Raw genomic sequence first — 18,027 nt, 5'->3', positions numbered from 1 at the left:
TCTATAGAGCACCTGTGGAGAGATCTCAAAAACAGCAGTTGGGAAAAGGAACCATTTCAACCTGAGCAACCTGGAGCAGCTGGCGAAAGATTTTTCCAAAATTCCAGTAGAGAGTTGTAAGAAACTCATTGACGGTTACAGGAAGCAATTGATTTCAGTTATTTTTTTCCAAGGGGTGTGCTACTAAATTGAGGCCGGGTTCACACTGCTGCGGGGGGAGATCCGGATGTGATTCGCACCGCACTGCAGTGCAAATCACATCCGATCTCCGTAGCGATGCGAGTTCAGCCATACAGATAGTATGGCTGAATTCGCATCGCTCCCGCAGCAAACTCGCACGGGACCCTTTTTTTGGTCCGCAACAGAATCGGATCGCATGGGTGTTCACACCATGCGATCCGATTCCTGTGCGAGTCGGCAGATCGCACTGCGATATGCGGACGGATCTGGGGGTGTCATTAACATATCATTGACACTCCCAGCCGTTCACATAGGGCAGTGTGAACTGCCGGCAGGAGTAATGCGATGCGGGAAAACGCCGCGGATTCGCGGCGTTCCCGCATCGCTGTGGTGTGAACCCAGCCTTAGGGTGACAGTTATTTTGTCCAGTCTATTTGGAGTTTTGCATGGAATGTGTTAGATTTACCTTTTTGTTGGCGTGTCATACCAGTACAAACAAAAGAAAAATACACGAGAATTGTCCTGGAAATTTTAAGCATTATCCTATAAGTAAATTCATTTATTTGCGCTTAAAAGCACAAATACAGCTCTCTTGTATAATGCTGGGAAAAGCGCGCTTGTATATCTTCAAGTAACACAGACACAGATGCTGGTATCACGTTGAGCTTAGCAGAATCCTCCAATAGAATGCTCTGCTGCTTTTATTTATAAACCTGAATAACAAATGAAGTTGGTGGCTTCAGAATCAGCCAAAAGAACCAATCACACACTTGTATATATTCAAATAGATTTCCAGTAGTGACGTGTGCAGATGGTCGTGTGTAGAGCCATGTGACCAGCCCCCTGTGAGACACAAGTGTCTATCACAATTTGAACACTAGCTACATGGCTCTGAACACGATCACGTGCACACTTCCACTGCTACCAATGACGTGAGCTGTACTCTATCGTGGCTGAGTGAGCCATAATTTTGTATGGTTATGCTATGGTTCCCATGTACGCAGATCTGCTTACTAGGAGTGTTAATGCAGTCACCATGAAGTGGCCAGTCTCTTGGTGAGGCATGAACAAGTCTCTTGGTGAGGCATGAACAAACATCCTTAACCGCTTACCGACGAGCGCACACCGATGTACGTTGGCAGAATGGCACTGGCAGGCAAAAGGGCGTACGGGTACGCCCTCTTTAAGAAGCAGTGTCGCATGCGCCGTTGTCTCCATGGCTGCGGGCCCAGCGGACTCGATGTCCGCCGGGTGCCCTCGATCATGTGATGGAGAGGAAGAACTGGGAGATGCTTATGTAAACAAAGCATTCTCCGTTCTGCCTAGTGACAGGGACAGTCATCTACTGCTTTCTGTGATCGAGAGCAGTGATCACTGTCCTGTGTTTTCAAGCCCAATCCCCTCACAGTTAGAATCACTCCCTAGGACTCACTTAACCCCTTCACGGCCCCCCTAGTGGTTAACCCCTTCACTGCCAGTGTCATTTGCACAGTAATCAACGCTGTATAAATGACAATGGTCCCAAAAATGTATCAAAAATGTCTGATGTGTACGCAAAAGTGTTGCAGTCCCGATAAAAAACGCAGATCGCCACCATTACTGATAAAAAAAAAAAAAAGAAAATTGTCACAACTATCTCCTATTTTGTAGATGCTATAAATTTTGCGCAAACCAATCAATACACGCTTTATTTTATTTTTTTTACTAAAAATATGTAGAAGAATACATATCAGTCTAAACTGAGGAAAAAGTTTTTTTTTATATATATATTTTTGGGGATATTATAGCAAAAAGTAAAAAAAAAAGCTTTTTTTCGTTATTTTTTTTTGTTTATTGCATAAAAAATAAAAACTGCAGAGGCGATCAAATCCCACCAAAAGAAAACTTTTGTGGTAAAAAAAAAGGACGTCAATTTTGTTTGGGTACAACGTCGCGCAATTGTCAGTTAAAGCGACGCAGTGCCGAATAGCAAAAAGTGCTCTGGTCAGGAAGGGGGTAATATCTTCCGGGGCTGAAGTGGTTAAAAGAGCAAACGGATCGGCCTTGTCCATGGGAAGGTTTCCACAGCCAATGGTCTTCCACCAATGTCTGTATGTGTTACTATGCTCGCATGAGCGTATTACAGCAAAACTGACACTGGGGGACATCTGACAACGTACATTAATGCAAATTTCCACAACAGAATCCCTAAACATTTGTAATGGCAACCATTTTCTAAGTGACGTGGTGCATAATCTGACACATGCAGGGGTGCCAATATTTTTGCCCATGACTGTGTGTTTGTATATGTGTGTTTAAAATGTCAACATGATTTATTATCCTGTTTATAGCTGTATACAGTAATATCCCGGATTACAAGCAACGCAGTTTACAAGCTTTTCGCAATACAAGCTATTTTTTTTTTTTTTTTCAAATCCTGACGCGATTTGCGAGTCGCAAGACCAGCAGGATTCAAGCCTCTGGGGTGTGCAGTACGGCATGTGGTCAGTGGTACGGGGGCGCCGGTGATGCTCGGAGACCATTAGTTCCTGAGTGTCTCTGAGCATCTCCAGTGCCCCGTACCTCCTAGCAACATGCCGTACTACATACACCACTGCACTGGAATGCGCTATCTGAGTTTCCATTGATTGCTATGGGGAAACTTACTTTGATATACGAGTGCTTTGGATTACAAGCATACTTCTGGAACGATTAATGCTCGTAATCCAAGGTACTACTGTATAACGGATATTGTGTGTGCTGATCACATAAGGCTGGTACTGTATTGCTGTTTTTTACTTTGGATGATCACCCTGTTTGTTAATATTTGAGAGAACAGTTCATGATTTATGTTTAAAAAAAAGAAAAGACAAAAAAATATTGCACTGTATTACCTTTCATTGTATGTGATCATTTATATCTGGTAAAAGAACAAAATGCCACAGTGAGGTAACGGCCAAATAGCAAATTTGGGTAAAATTATAGGTGTTGATCCATTAAACATCTAGGTTCAGTAATTTCTTATCCCATTATATCTTTGTGATTCCGCTGGTCTGGCAATCGGTGCTGTATTTTCAGGTGTGGCCCTCTTTTCTCCTCCTGTAAACATGCTAAAAATATCAGCTTTAAAAACCCAAAAGGAGTGAGGCCTCCTCGTCAAAGGTGATCCGGGCACAGGAGATGGAGAGTTTAGAGAGATTAGACCATTGTTTTTTTTTTTTTTTGAGTCATAGAATAAGCCAAGAAATGATCCAGGCTGTGCTAGTACATTCCAAACCTATTGATTTGTTGACTTTGGTGAGGAGTATCTTTTGATGCTTCATATATTTTTTTCATCCCTTTCAATAATGTTTTCTTTCCCTTCAGGCAAAAGTTACAGGTAGCACGCTAAATGGGAAGAAGGAAAAACTCCACGCTGAAGAGGATGACAAGGAAAAGTGGGGCTTCTTAAGTTTTGCCAAGTCGTGGACCCCGAATGAAGAACTGGATGACCTAAAAGATCAGATACTTTTTACGCATGTAAGAACCCATGTTTAGTCATTCCAGGATGGATTTGGTTTTTTAGCTTTCATATTGGCTGTCCTGGAGTTTTGAATGTGGCTTAGGAAACTTTTTGTTAGGGAGTACAGGCGGTCCCCGGGTTACAACCAAGATAGGATCTGTGGGTTTGTTCTTAAAGCGGTTGTAAAGGTTCGTTTTTTATTTTCTAAATAGGTTCCTTTAAGCAAGTGCATTGTTGGTTCACTTATCTTTTCCTTTGATTTCCCTTCTAAATGTTTCTTTTCTTTGTTTTCTTTGTCTGAATTTCTCACTTCCTGTTCCTCCTCAGTAAGCTGTTCAGTAAGCTGTTCTGGCTGACTAACCACCGCTCGGATGATGGTGTGAAGTTTACTGAGGAGAAACAGGAAGTGAGATATTCAGACAAAGAAAAAAAACATTTAGAAGGGAAATTGAAGGAAAAGGTAAGTGAACCAACGATGCACTAGCTTAAAGGAACCTATGTAGAAAATAAAAAATGAACCTTTACAACCCCTTTAAGTTAAATCTGTTTATTAGTTGGGACAGGTACATGTTTAAGTGTGTCTCCAGCCCAAAAACTATTTTTAAGCTTTTTTTTTTTTAAAAAAGCATAGGGAAGGGTTAACACTCCTGTAATGTTTGTTTTTGCTGTCTGTGCCCCTGTTCAGAAGATTTCACCTCACTTTCTGTCCCAATGACAATTGGATTTTGAAAATTTTGGGTCATTGTGGAAACAAGCCTTGGCGATGAAGCATCAGTGGAGGAGTGGAGGTATCTTTTTCCCCACAATAACACTTAGGCCGTGTACACACGGGCGGACTGTCTGTCCAACTTAGTCCGCTGAAACACATTTCAGCGGACAGTCCGCTCGTGTGTGGGCTTCAGCGGACTGTCTGGCGGACTAAGTCTTTCGGAATTTCCGTAATATTGTCCGTCCAACTTTGGTTTCAGCGGACAGTCCGCTCGTGAGTAGGCAAGTTGGACGGACTAAGTATGGCGCATGCTCAGAAAGGATTTACACGGCCGAAGGTTGCATTGCAGTGTATTGGACGTCGTATTTCTAGTCCCGTCGTACGTGCTGTACACGTCATCGTGCAAGCTTTCAACGGACTGTCTGTTCATCGTGTGTGGTCAAGTCCGTTCATTCAAAAGTAGGACGGACTGTCTGTCGGATTGTCTGACGGACTTAGTTGGCCAGACAGTCCGCCCGTGTGTACGCGGCTTAACAGGTGTGAATTTCCCTTCCTTGGGTTATATTTCCTCTCACTTCCTGTTGTCTCCCTCCTGTAAGTAGGAGTCGTTTGTAAGTCGGATGTTTGTAACTAGGTGACCGCCTGTATATTGTTTTCAGTTAGGTTGTTCCTGACCCTTTAGAGATAGAAAAATTGCTTTTCTACAGTCGTAGCACAGTTAAACAGAAAGCAGAATATGCATATGTGCTTAACAAATATGGCTGCCCCATGTGGACATACAGTATAGTAACAAGCAAAGAAATATGATCAAAAGATTATAAAATGATTTAAATTAAAGCGGTGTTCCACCCTAAAGTGGAACTTCCGCTCATCGGAACCCTCCCCCTCTTCGATGTCACAGGTGGCACCTTTCAGGGGGGTGGGGGTTGCAGATACCTGTCTAAGACAGGTATTTGCACCCACTTCCGGGCATAGACTCCCACAGGAGTCTATGCCTCTTCCTGTCCCGGCACGCTGACACACACAGGTCCCAGAGACAGCGCGGACCATTCCCATTGCGCTGCGCGACTCGCGCATGCGTAGTAGGGAACCGGGAAGTGAAGCCGCAACGCTTCACTTCCTGATTCCCTTACCTAGAATGGCGGCAGCAGCCGAGAGCCGAGCGATCGATTGGCCTTGGTTGCTGACATCGCTGGATCCTGGGACAGGTGAGTGTCCATTTATTAAGTCAGCAACTGTAGCTGCTGGCTTTTAATATTTATTTATTTTTACAGTTAAATCCCTCTTTAAAAATGTCCTCGGGTGAATGAAAGGATATGCATTACCCTCTTTCTCACGGGATCTTCTAATAGCACTGGGTGGTCCTTAACGATGCAGAGTTGTGGTGACATGATAATGTTGGTGCCGCTGTCTGTGCTGAATGTGAGTGCATGGTGCTGTGGTAATGCCCTATTAAGTGGCCCTTCCATGACACCCTGCACTCTCAGGATGGCCTTCTTCAGAAGAGTAACCGAAGACCAAAACGAACTAGAGCTAGTAGACCTGTTAAACATTGTATAAGTATCATGCTTAAGTAAATATAAAATGATACTGTATGTATAAAACTATGTCATTTTTACATTTACGTATTCAAGATACTTATACAAACTTATACAAAAGGGTAGCATATACATAGCAGGGTCACTAGGTGTTCTTTAAATGAGAGCCACAGCTTCAAAAATATTGAAATCATGGTAAAGCTGGTATAGGATTTTAGCAATTGGGTTTACATGCCCTTTTAATGTGACCTTTGGCTCTTTGACACTCCAACTTAGTAAAGCTAAATGAAGGATAAACGGTAAAATATACATAAGCCAAGTTGAGACAAACTCTCTAAACTGCTGTATGTGAGTGAATATTGCGATCAAAAAGATGTTTCTGCTGTGTAATATTCTGTTTATTAAGTTTAGGACTAAGGGAGGAAGAAAGGAAATTTGATTATATAATGAAAACTGTGCCTGGAGACCTAATGAGATGCAAGATTGCTGTGAGCCCAATTGGTTACTACCAGAATTGTTAATGGTTTTGCTGTGTACATTGTGTTGTTGCAGTAATGAGTGCTTTTAAGTGAATGGGAGATTGTTATAACATTTCACATAACTTTTGCATTCTATATTTGCTTCTAGTGCGGCTTTCAGATATTCAATACTCAGTAACTCAGCCTTTGTTCGTTAGCGCACCCGAGGAAATCACACTATTGTGAGAATGGAATTACTCTTGATCCCCCCCCACCCCCCCATCCTTTTATGTCACCCTATAGTTTGTCAGACAATGACACCGCTTGCGAAGGTCATTTTTCTCTCCTCATCATCTGGCATTGATTCATTCATCCTTTTCTTTCCCGTTATCGTGGGCTTGAAAGGTTTCTGACGATTCGCTTTGGTATGCAACGCACCTTTTTTTTTTTTTTTTATGTAGCTGGTAGGATGGGAAATGTATTTTCAACTCACGGCCTGCTGAACACGAGGTGATCAACCAGCTTGTAGACAAGCCATCAGTTTTGACATGAAAATATGGGGCCGGTCAGCTCGAGCTTCTGCCGTCTCCGTTTTTGCCTAATCCTTATTTGACATCTCTGCTTATTTGGAATTGTCAAATTAATGGCAGGATTTTCACATTATACATAACAAGGTCATAGATTACAAAATCAAAGGTGTTGGGTGAAACCTTGAATTTGCAGGATTTAGAGATAGGAAATGTTTGTGGCAAGTTGAAGTAGTTAGAAGGCATTATATGAAATTGCTGTAGACCTGTATTACTGCCATATGAAAATGTCACATAATATTTTTCTCTTCATTCATTTTTAATAGCTAATTCAAGTATGTTCTCTTAAGTAATATTGTGGGCCTATAATACGCCATTATTTGGCCTTGATCCCCAAGCCCCTCGAACACCCCCCCCCCCCTTCTTATCACTGCACCAGGTTTAAACATCCAGGCCCTGGACATATGCCCCAAGATACGGGACAAGATCAGCGACACATCTGTGCACACATGGGAGGAGGGGGCTTTCAGCGCACATGTGCAGGCACCCCTGAGATCCAGGACTTTCTACCTTTGTCATCTTTAGCCATTAGAGAGAAAATTCCTGTCTGCATACAGGCATGCCAAGAATCTCTGGTGGTTTCTGTAGCCCTGCGTCACGTCCTGTATGGGCAGGAAATTCAGCGTTGCACTTGCCCTATCCGTGCCAGGGGGGTGCAATACCATTCCCGGGTAGGCGACAAAGACAGAAGTCGGAGAAGAAACCAGATAAAAAGTATTGCTTAAATCTATGGAGGGTGATTATTCTGGTTTTCCATGTCCAATGCACAAAAACAGGAATTGGCCGCAGAAAAATGTCAGCAGATGATCTGGACTGAGGAGTCAAATTTAAAAAAGGTGGCTATAGCAGGAGGCAGTTTGTTGGCCGAAGGGCTGGAGAGTGGTACAATAATGAGTGGCTACAGGCAACTGTGAAGCATGGTGGAGGCTCCTTACAAGTTTCAGTCTGCATTTCTCTAATTGAAGTTGGATATTTGGTCAGGATCAATGGTGTCCTGAACGCTGAGAAATACATGCAGATACCATCATGCCATCAGGGAGGTGTGTGATTGTGCCTAAATGTATTCTGCAGCAGGACGACTCCTCCAAACATGCAGCCAATGTCATTAAGCACTATCTTCAGTGTAAAAAGAACAAGGAGTCCTGGATTTGGCCTCCACAGAGCCCTGATCTCGCCATCATGGAGTCTTTCTGGGATTACACGCAAATTACGTTTTGCTTTTAGGCCAAAATTTCAGTCTCATCTGACTAGAGTACCTTCTTCCACATGTTTGCTGTGTCCCCCACATGGCTTCTCACAAACTGCAAATGAGACTTCTTATGGCTTTCTTTTAACAATGTCTTTCTTCTTGCCAGACTTCTATAAAGTCTTCCATAAAGGGCAGATTTGTGGAGAGCACGACTAATAGTTGTCCTGTGGACAGATTCTCCCACCTGAGCTGTGGATCTCTGCAGCTCCTCCAGAGTTACCATGGACCTCTTGGCTGCTTCTCTGATGAATGCTCTCCTTATAGGCCTGTCAGTTTAGGTGGACGGCCATGTCTTGGTAGGTTTGCAGTTGTGCCATACTCTTTCCATTTTCGGATGATGGATTGAACAGAGCTCCGTGAGATGTTCAAAGCTTGGGATATTTTTTTTAGAACCTATAGCATAGGATGACATGATATATTCGAGTCTGATGTGGCTGCACACCCTAAAATAAAATGTATGAAAAATGGAGAATTCCTTGTGGAGTTTTTTTATCAGCAAAAAATTATGGCTCAAAGAAATTTGTAAAAAATTATTTGTTTTATTTTGTTACAAGGCGGCACAAAGAGTTGAGGAACTGGGATTTTAAAGGTAAACCATATACACAAACAGACAACAATGTAAAAAAGCAATATATAAATCATTTATTAAACATAAACAAGATAAAAGTAAGTACCACAGTTACAGTTAACATTCTGGGTATAACACACATCTCAACTCTAACTGCCGAGAGAACTGGGGTCACATACGGGTTTATTCTCTTGTCCTACTATTTGAACATGTTTCGCCGGGTCAGCTTCATCAGGAAAAGGATGAGGATAACCAATAGACATAAAATGACAAGATATGCAAAGCCTTAGGTGTGTAGAAGGAAAAAGAGAAAAGCATAACAATTAATGAACAATTCAAATATTAAATACAATGAGTGTACAAATATGGCCTACAGCAATACAAAAAAAAGGAAAAAAAAAAAAGGAAACGAAAGGTAGGAGAAGGAAGGAAAGAAAAAAAAAGGGAGAGGAAAGGGAGAAGGAGAGAAAAGAGGATAAAGGACAACAGAGCCCCTCCCACCTACCCACAAAAACCGATCCAACTGTGTCCGAATACATGTAGGGAGGGATGAAACTTCTATGATCTCACTGACAAATGTAAATGCAGCAATGCCTGTAATATGTATAATATAACACAGCATAACATATAACATAAAAAAACATCAATATGAGAATTAGATTGGGCATAAAGTAAGCCCAGATCCATAGGACAAATCCTAAGCGGACTATACTCACCAAAGGCCCATATCTTGATTAGCAACCACACATAATCTCAATGTTAGGAGCTCCGACAGACAGGTGAACTACAAAGAGACTTAACTGAATCTCCCTATATGGCCCAAACTCTTTATTTATTACAAGACAATTGGACATCTCTAGTAAAAAAGTTAAAACATGAGCTCTGGTTTAAAGAGGAAGTAAACCCTGAGGAGTTTACTTCCTCTTTGATTCCCTGCAAAGGTAAAGCATAATGGATTACTATGCATCACATAGTAGTCCATTATGTGTCACTTACCTGACACAGGAGCCAGCGATGTCAACGCTGTCCCCTGTAGTCCGGAGCAGACATCTTCTTGGTGGGTCTCGCTGCTCCGCCGCTGTCATTCGACGAAGCCTTGATGACGTCACTCCTGCGCATGCGCACGGGAGCCGCCACTCGCGGGATACGCCGTAGACAGCGGTGCCTGTCTTTCGGCAAATATCTCCTAAACCGCGTTGGTTTAGGAGATATTTCTTGGACCTACAGGTAAGCCTTAATCTAGGCTTACCTGTAGGTCAAAGTGGTTTGAAAGGGTTTACCATCACTTTAAACAATGCGAGACACTTGGACCGAGAGGATACATGAACACTAAATAATACCATGTCATATAATTGATAAACAATATACATAAACCGGTACTACCTCACAGTATTAATAAGGGATAATTATACTATCCCATGTTGGGAAATACCTCAATGCATTTCAACCTTGAGGGTTATGGTCTTCTTCAGGGGATTCTTATATTTCTATAGAAATGTATCGGATAAAATCCCAATAAAAATACATTTAAGTTTTTGGTTATAACATGACAAAATGTGGAAAACGTCAAGGGGTATGAATACTTTTTCAAGGCACTGTATATACACAGTGTGTGTATATGTACAGTATCTCGCGCCTACCCGAGCAGATGCGAGTGCCCGGTGGTCACGATCACCGACAGGGTTCCGCGTTTGCCACAGAGAACTGATATCTGTGTGTGTAAACACGGTTTCCGGTTCTCTGAGGGGAGAAGTAACACATCATCTGTTCATACAGAGTATGAACAGCGATCTGTCATCTCCCCTACACAGTCCCCTCCCCCTCTTCAGTTAGAAACACAAACAGGGAACACAATTAACCCCTTGACTGCCCCTTAGTGTTAACCCCTATTAATGCCAATGGTCCCAAAAATGTGTCACAATTGTCCAATGTGTCCGCCATAATTTTGCAGTACCGATAAAAATCGCAGATCGCCGCCATTACTAGTAAAAAAAAAAAAAAAAATAATAATAATAAAAATACCATAAAACTATCCTCTATTTTGTAGACACTATAACTTTTGCACAAACCAATCAATATACACTTATTGTGTTTTTTTTTTTTTTTTACCAAAAATATGTAGGCCAAAACTGAGAAAAAAAAGTTTTTTTTTATATATTTTTGGGGGATATTTTTTATAGCAAAAAGTTAAAAAATATTGTGTGTTTTTTTTTTTTTTTCAAAATGGTCGCTCCTTTTTTGTATATAGCGCAAAAAATAAAAACCGCAGAGGTGATCAAATACCACCAAAAGAAAGCTCTATTTGTGGGAAAAAAGGACATGAATTTTGTTTGGGTGCCACGTCGCACAACCATGCAATTTGTAATTAAATTGACGCAGTGCCGAATCGCAAAAAGTGCTCTGGTCAGGAAGGGGGTAAAATCTTCCGGGGCTGAAGCGTTAATGTCAAAACCGCTGGCAACAAAAGTGAGTACATCCCTAAGTGAAAATGTCCAAATTGGACACAATTAGCCATTTTCCCTCCCCGGTGTCATGTGACTCGTTAGTGTTACAAGGTCTCAGGTGTGAATGGGGAGCAGGTGTGTTAAATTTGGTGTTATCACTCTCACTCTCTCATACTGGTCACTGGAAGTTCAACATGGCACCTGATGGCAAAGAACTCTCTGAGGATCTGAAAAAAATAATTGCAGCTCTCCATAAAGATGGCCTAAGCTATAAGAAGATTACCAAGACCCTGAAACTGAGCTGCAGCACGGTGGCCAAGACCATACAGCGGTTTAACAGGACAGGTTCCACTCAGAACAGGCCTCGCCATGGTTGACCAAAGAAGTTGAGTGCACGTGCTCAGCGTCGTATCCAGAGGTTGTCTTTGGGAAATAGATGTTTGAGTGCTGCCAGCATTGCTGCAGAGGTTGAAGAAGGGGTGGGGGTCAGCCTGTCAGTGCTCAGACCATACGCCGCACACTGCATCAAATGGTCTGTGTGACTGTCGTCCCAGAAGGAAGACTCTTCTAAAGATTATGCACAAGAAAGGATGCAGTTTTCTGAAGACAAGCAGACTAAGGACATGGATTACTGGAACCATTTCCTGTGGTCTGATGAGTCCAAGATCAACTTATTTGGTTCAGATGGTGCCAAGCTTGTGTGGTGGCAACCAGGTGAGGAGTACATGATCCCCTTCCTTCGGAGACTGGGGCGGAGGGCACTATTCCAACATAATGACCTCAAACACGCCTCCAAGATGACCACTGCCTTGCGAAAGAAGCTGAGGGTAAAGGTGATGGACTGGCCAAGCATGTCTCCAGACCTAAACCCTATTGACCATCTGTGGGACATCCTCAAATGGAAGGTGGAGGAGCGCAAGGTCTCCAACATCCACCAGCAACGTGATGTCATCATGGAGGAGTGGAAGAGGACTCCAGTGGCAACCTGTGAAGCTCTGGTGAACTCAATGCCCATGAGGGTTAAGGCAGTGCTGGAAAATAATTTTGGCCACATAACATATTGACACTTTGGGCCCAATTTGGACATTTTCACTTAGGGGTGTACTCACTTTTGTTGCCAGCGGTTTAGACATTAATGGCTGTGTGTTGAGTTATTTTGAGGGGACAGAAAATTTACACTCTTATACAAGCTGTGCACTCACTACTGTACATTGTAGACAAGTGTCATTTCTTCAGTGTTGTCACATGAAAAGGCAGAATAAAATATTTACAGAAATGTGAGGGGTGTACTGACTTTTTTGATATACTGTGTGTGTGTATACACACACACACACACACACACACACACACACACACACACACACACACACACACACACACACACACACACACACACACACACACATTTTCACTTACCATTTATTAATAAACAAATCTGCCGGTTCAAGTGAGGTTGCTTTGCTCACTGTGAGATGACATCATCAGTCAGTTGTAGGTGGGAGGAAGCATTTTTATTCCTCTCTTCCTGTGTGATCAAATCACAAGAAGTGGCTGCAGCAGGTGCTGATCTGCATTAGATATTTGGGAACACAAGTACTAGGTTTTGCGTGATTGTGACAGGTGTGAGCTGGCATCTTAGTCCTGGAATTAGCTGGTGACCCCCCTGGATGATGGCTGAACAAAGATGATGCTATCTTTCTGGAGAGAAAAGTAGATGAATGCATTTCCAGGGTAAGTATTACTATCTCAGTGGGAGGTAATAAATACCTGAAAGTTCTACATTTACCCAATATTTAGCATGCATGGACTTTAAGCGGAGTTTAAATTTTGAGAGGTGGTTTTAAATGAAAGACCACCACTCCACCCTTCGTTTTTGGATATTTAAAAAAAAAAAAAAACCTCGTACCTTTTTTTGGAAGTACTAAGAGTACTTTGGATCCAGCCGGGCCGCGGCCGAGGATGTCACAGCCTCTTCTGTGGCGAGACCCCCCGTCCATCAATCAATGTCTGTATAAGAGGTGCATAGATAGAAGGGGACATTGATTGATGGACATTAGAAGTAGGGGAGGAGGGTGCTGCAGCCAGGGTAATTCGCTGTCTCTACTCTTTTTGAATTTTCTTTTATTTATTTTTTTCAGGGTGGAAATAAATATATTGTGTATTATTTTTTTGTTGGTTTGCATTGATGAAAGAGGAGGTCCGCCTAATTTATTATTATTTTTTTCTAAAAGTCAGCAGCTACAAATACTGCAGCTGCTGACTTTTAAAATAAGGACACTTACCTGTCCAGGGAGCCCTCGATGTCGGCACCCAAAGCCGAACCGTCCCTCGGTTCTCTGGTGCTACCACCGCCATCTTCGGTAATGGAATCAGGAAGTGAAGCCTTACAGTTTCACTACCTGGTTCCCTGCTGCGCATGCGCGAATCGTGCTGCACAATCCGAATAGTCCATGCTGTCTCTGGGACCCATGTGCCTCCCAGCATAGCATGGCATAGGACACCGGTGATCGCAGTGATCTATGCCTGGAAGTGGGTGCAACTACCTATTATACAGGTATCTGTACCCCCTTCCCCCCTGAAAGGTGCCAAATGTGCCACGGAAGTTCAATTTTTGTGTGAACCTCTGCTTTAATATAACAAATGACTTGGAAAATGATGAAATGTGATTATTATTTTGTTAATGCAGACTTATGAAATAAAAAGTATTTAAAAAAATAATAATAAAGACAAGCTCTTCATTCATAAAGTGACTCGTGCATGAGCAGTCAGAAACTGGCAGTGAAGCCACAAGGCTCCACTGCTGGTTTCCCTTAGTTGGAATGGCAGCGCCTGCACCCGATCCGATGGAAGGATTGGCCTTGGGGGGTGCCGACATCGCGGGCTCCCTGGACAGGTAAGTGTCCTTATTAAACGTCAGCAGCTACAGTGTTTGCAGCTGCTGACTTAAAGCGGACCTCCACCCTAAAGTGGAAGGTTCGCTCATCGGGAGGCACAATTGGCACCTTTCAGGGGGAGGGGGGGTGCAGATACCTGTATAATCCAGGTATCTGCACCCACTTCCGGGACAAGCTAGCCGCAGATTCCCCCCCCCCCCCCCCGTTGTGTTCTGGGAAACACACAGTTCCCAGGACACGGCGGGGACCAGTGGAGACGTGCAGTGCGACTCACGCACGCGCAGTAGGGAACCAGGCAGTGAAGCCGCAACGCTTCACTTCCCGATTCCCTGAAAGAGGATGGCGGCAGGGGCAGATGAGAGACGAGCAATTGCTCGTCATCTGCTGCTGACATCGCTGGACCCTGGGACAGGTAAGTGCCCATTTATTAAAAGTCAGCAGCTGCAGTATTTGTAGCTGCTGACTTTTAATATTTTTTTTTTTAAGGTGCAGCTCCTCTTTAAAAAAAAAAAAAATTTGTCTGGAATACCGCTTTAACATGAGAAACTATCAGATGGTAGGTTCACTTTAAGTTATTCATTGCAAACCAGCAATTATAATTTTCTACTTTTCTGTAGAAATGTTGCTTGACAAAGCCTAGCTAAGAGGCCAGAGTTTGAGGAGAAATCTCAGGCATCCCCAGCAATGTCCTTCACTGCAGGAAGCTTTTCATCTACAGTGAGATGAGAGCGAGGGATGTGGAGAGAGTGCAACGTTCCTTCATTACAACGTTGGAACTGATTATTTTATTATAGTAAAGACAGATCCTCCCAGTTGGAACTCCCTTCCAGAAAGTGCTCTGGCATGACCCGTCTTAGTATATATATATATTACAAAAGTAGTTTAGGACCTCCAATGATATCTTCTCCAAAAATCCAAAGTTTTCCAGTTAATAAGGTTATTTTTATTTTTTCTTAACAATTTTTTTATTTTTATTTTAACCAAGCCAACATTTCAACCACTCTCTGTGCAGATCAATTCATATAAAATAGTTGAGATCACTAAAGGTTCTTAATTTTTATTTTTTATTTAGCTTTTTTCTATTTTCAAATGTGCACACTAGATTCTTTCAAAAATAATGTGTCATTGCCCCGTCCCCTTTGCTAGGTCATTATGTTTCCCACACTTTAGGGCTTGTGCACACAGGACGTTTCAAAAACGTCAGCACCTAAAACTCAATATTTTTTTGCATTTAGCCGCATTTTTACAATTAGCGTTATTGTCCGTTTTCCTGCGTTTTTTGGTGTTATCGTTTTTGGGTGTATTTCTTCATTAACTGCTTCCTGACTGCCTCACACAGATATACTTCGGCAGAAGGGCACACACAGGCAGGTTAATGTACCTGTACATTGCCCTTTTAAGAGGCGGCTTGCAGGCTCGCCCACCGGGAGCTCCGTTGCGTAATTGCGTGTCCCCCAGACTTGAAGTCCGCGGGGATACCCGCTATCGTCTCACGGAGAGGAAGAACGGGGAAATGCTGCAGCTTGACACTCTTAGGCGTGTTTTTTGGCTTTTTTAATTTTTACAGCTCGTCTTTACTGCTCCTGGAGGCACAGGCTGTCTTTTTTTCTTTTTTTCTAGTGCCCCTAAACGCTTATGCCTCCAAACGCCTCTGACAATTTCTGTGCATGGACACATAGGCTAACATTGAGGGGCTTTTAGAGGCAGTTTAAAAAAAAAAACATCAAATGCCCCTAACAGCAGCTGTAAAAACATCCTGTGTGCATGAGCCCTTAATGTGGTAATTTTTCATCTTTCCTTCTGTTAAATCTTCTGCCCTTGTTGTTTTAACTTTGAATAGTAAAACATTTTTTTTCCTGCCAGTAAATACCTGATGCAGCCTACTTCCTGTTTCTTGTCTGGTCATTAGCCTAGACTTATGACATCATATACAGCTCGCTCTCTCACTCTGGTGATAGTTTGGCAGGAAGGGAGGGGGTGGTGAGTCATAAGAGGGCCAATGGGAGCTGCAGAGCTGGAGGTGTGCCTCTGTAAATCCAGGAAGTGAACAGGCTGCAGCTTCAGCTGCCCACAATTGAAATGGCTGAAGCCTGACTCAGTGGAGGGAGATTTCTGCAGCATATTTGGCAAGTACAGAATCATAGTATATATAAAATAATATGCAAAATGGTTGGAGGGACGCTTCAGAATGGCAAAGGTGTTATTTTTTTTATTTTTTTTTACAAATTGTGTGAGCAGACTGCAGTCCCTCTTTAAGTGGGAGCACAAACGTTTTATTTTTTCCCCAATTGCAATTTTTTTCACTGATTTATACTTGCTTGGCTGTGACATTTTGGGTATGAGCAACAGTCACATACAGATGTTAAAATGATTTATTTCCAATCAATACTTGACAAGAGCTTTTCATGCAGTAGTCTTCTAAATAATCTAGTAACATTAAAGTGATTCAAAAGTTTAACAATTCTTTTTACCTTAATTCAAGGGAATCTTCCCACTAACTGCCCCCCTCCCCTAGTCTATTTTCGGAGTCCTGTCAACGATCCGGTGCCGTCTGGCCTGCGGGAATCCGGTGCCGTCTGGCCTGCGCGAATCCGGTGCCGTCTGGCCTTCGCGAATCCGGTGCCGTCTGGCCTGCGCGAATCCGGTGCCGTCTGGCCTGCGCGAATCCGGTGCCGTCTGGCCTGCGCGAATCCGGTGCCGTCTGGCCTGCGCGAATCCGGTGCCGTCTGGCCTGCGCGAATCCGGTGCCGTCTGGCCTGCGCGAATCCGGTGCCGTCTGGCCTGCGCGAATCCGGTGCCGTCTGGCCTGCGCGAATCCGGTGCCGTCTGGCCTGCGCGAATCCGGTGCCGTCTGGCCTGCGCGAATCCGGTGCCGTCTGGCCTGCGCGAATCTGGTGCCGTCCAGCCTTAGTCTCGCACTTTTTATAGGAGACTCTGGCAGCCGCGGGAGCTCTAGGCTCCTGCTGCTGTCATTCAAACCATCTGAGAAAGGAGTGGCTGAGCTGCATTGTGTTTTCTATTGGTGCACCCACAGGAAAAGGTAGAAGAGAATGCCGATGGGCGACACCAGAAGTGGTGGTAGGAGACCACTTTGTACAATACCATTGCACAGAGCAGGTAAGTTTAACATCTTGTAGTTTATTCATTCACAGGTCTCTGAAAAAAAAATGGCATGGCTGTGCAGGTGGAATGCTGCACAGCTGTGCCGATTTAAATGTGGCTGCCGGGTAGAGGAGCCCCTGCCCACTTTCACAGGGAAGAGAAGAAGTGATTAGGCATAGGTGATGCACCGAGATGAAACAAATCTTCCTACTTAAGTTGTACCTGTTTATCTGCAGTCTTCTCTACTCTTTGCTTGTTCAAAGTCCTGAAATCATAAAGCTTGTCTGAGCTGCCAGAAAATAGGGGACATGGAGCTGAAACTACATTCTGCAGAGCTCAGTGAGGAGAGCCGAGAGCTGATTCGAGAGATGAGACCACCCCCTTGCCCCTTCATGCAGTTTGCATGATCAGACCTGAGGTTGTCCATCACAGGCTGTGTGCTGGAGCTTCCTCCCCTTTATCTTAATGTCAGGAAAAGTTGTCAGAAGTGACGTATGCAGATAGCAAAGGAAGAGGCAGAAGAGAGAAATATCACTTGGTGTTCTGGACTGAGACAAGTACACATTATACAGGGATGTGCTTTGTTCATATTTCATGTCTTAAGGTTTGCACACACTTTAATTACTGGTTTGACTTGTTTAAAAGGTGAACCTATCCTTTAAAGCAGGGGTCCCCAACCCCCGGACTGCAACCCTGTACCAGTTTGTGGCCGGTTGATGACTGGAGTCTTCAGAAGGAGGAGCAGAAACTGCGGTCAGGACAGGGCTATCAGACCGTGGTCACCTCCTGCTGTGCAGCCATGCCTGGGTCTCCTCTT

General features: G+C 43.5%; 1 protein-coding gene across 1 annotated transcript in view; it reads left to right on the top strand.

Moving 5' to 3' along the window:
• Positions 1 to 18,027, top strand: part of ZRANB3 (zinc finger RANBP2-type containing 3) — a gene marked incomplete in the record, with an annotated part of 393,324 nt that overhangs the window by 242,829 nt on the left and 132,468 nt on the right. The window contains 1 exon segment of the mRNA XM_077447813.1: positions 3,526 to 3,678. Within this exon segment, the coding sequence (XP_077303939.1) occupies positions 3,526 to 3,678 (153 nt within the window).

Source organism: Lithobates pipiens, unplaced genomic scaffold (genome assembly GCF_037356315.1).
Source record: "Lithobates pipiens isolate NorthernLeopardFrog02 unplaced genomic scaffold, aLitPip1_a1.2 Scaffold_22, whole genome shotgun sequence".
In the NCBI taxonomy this organism is placed as follows: domain Eukaryota; kingdom Metazoa; phylum Chordata; class Amphibia; order Anura; family Ranidae; genus Lithobates; species Lithobates pipiens.
The sequence above is the reverse complement of the archived record's forward strand: the minus strand, read 5'-3'. Positions and strand labels throughout refer to the sequence as shown.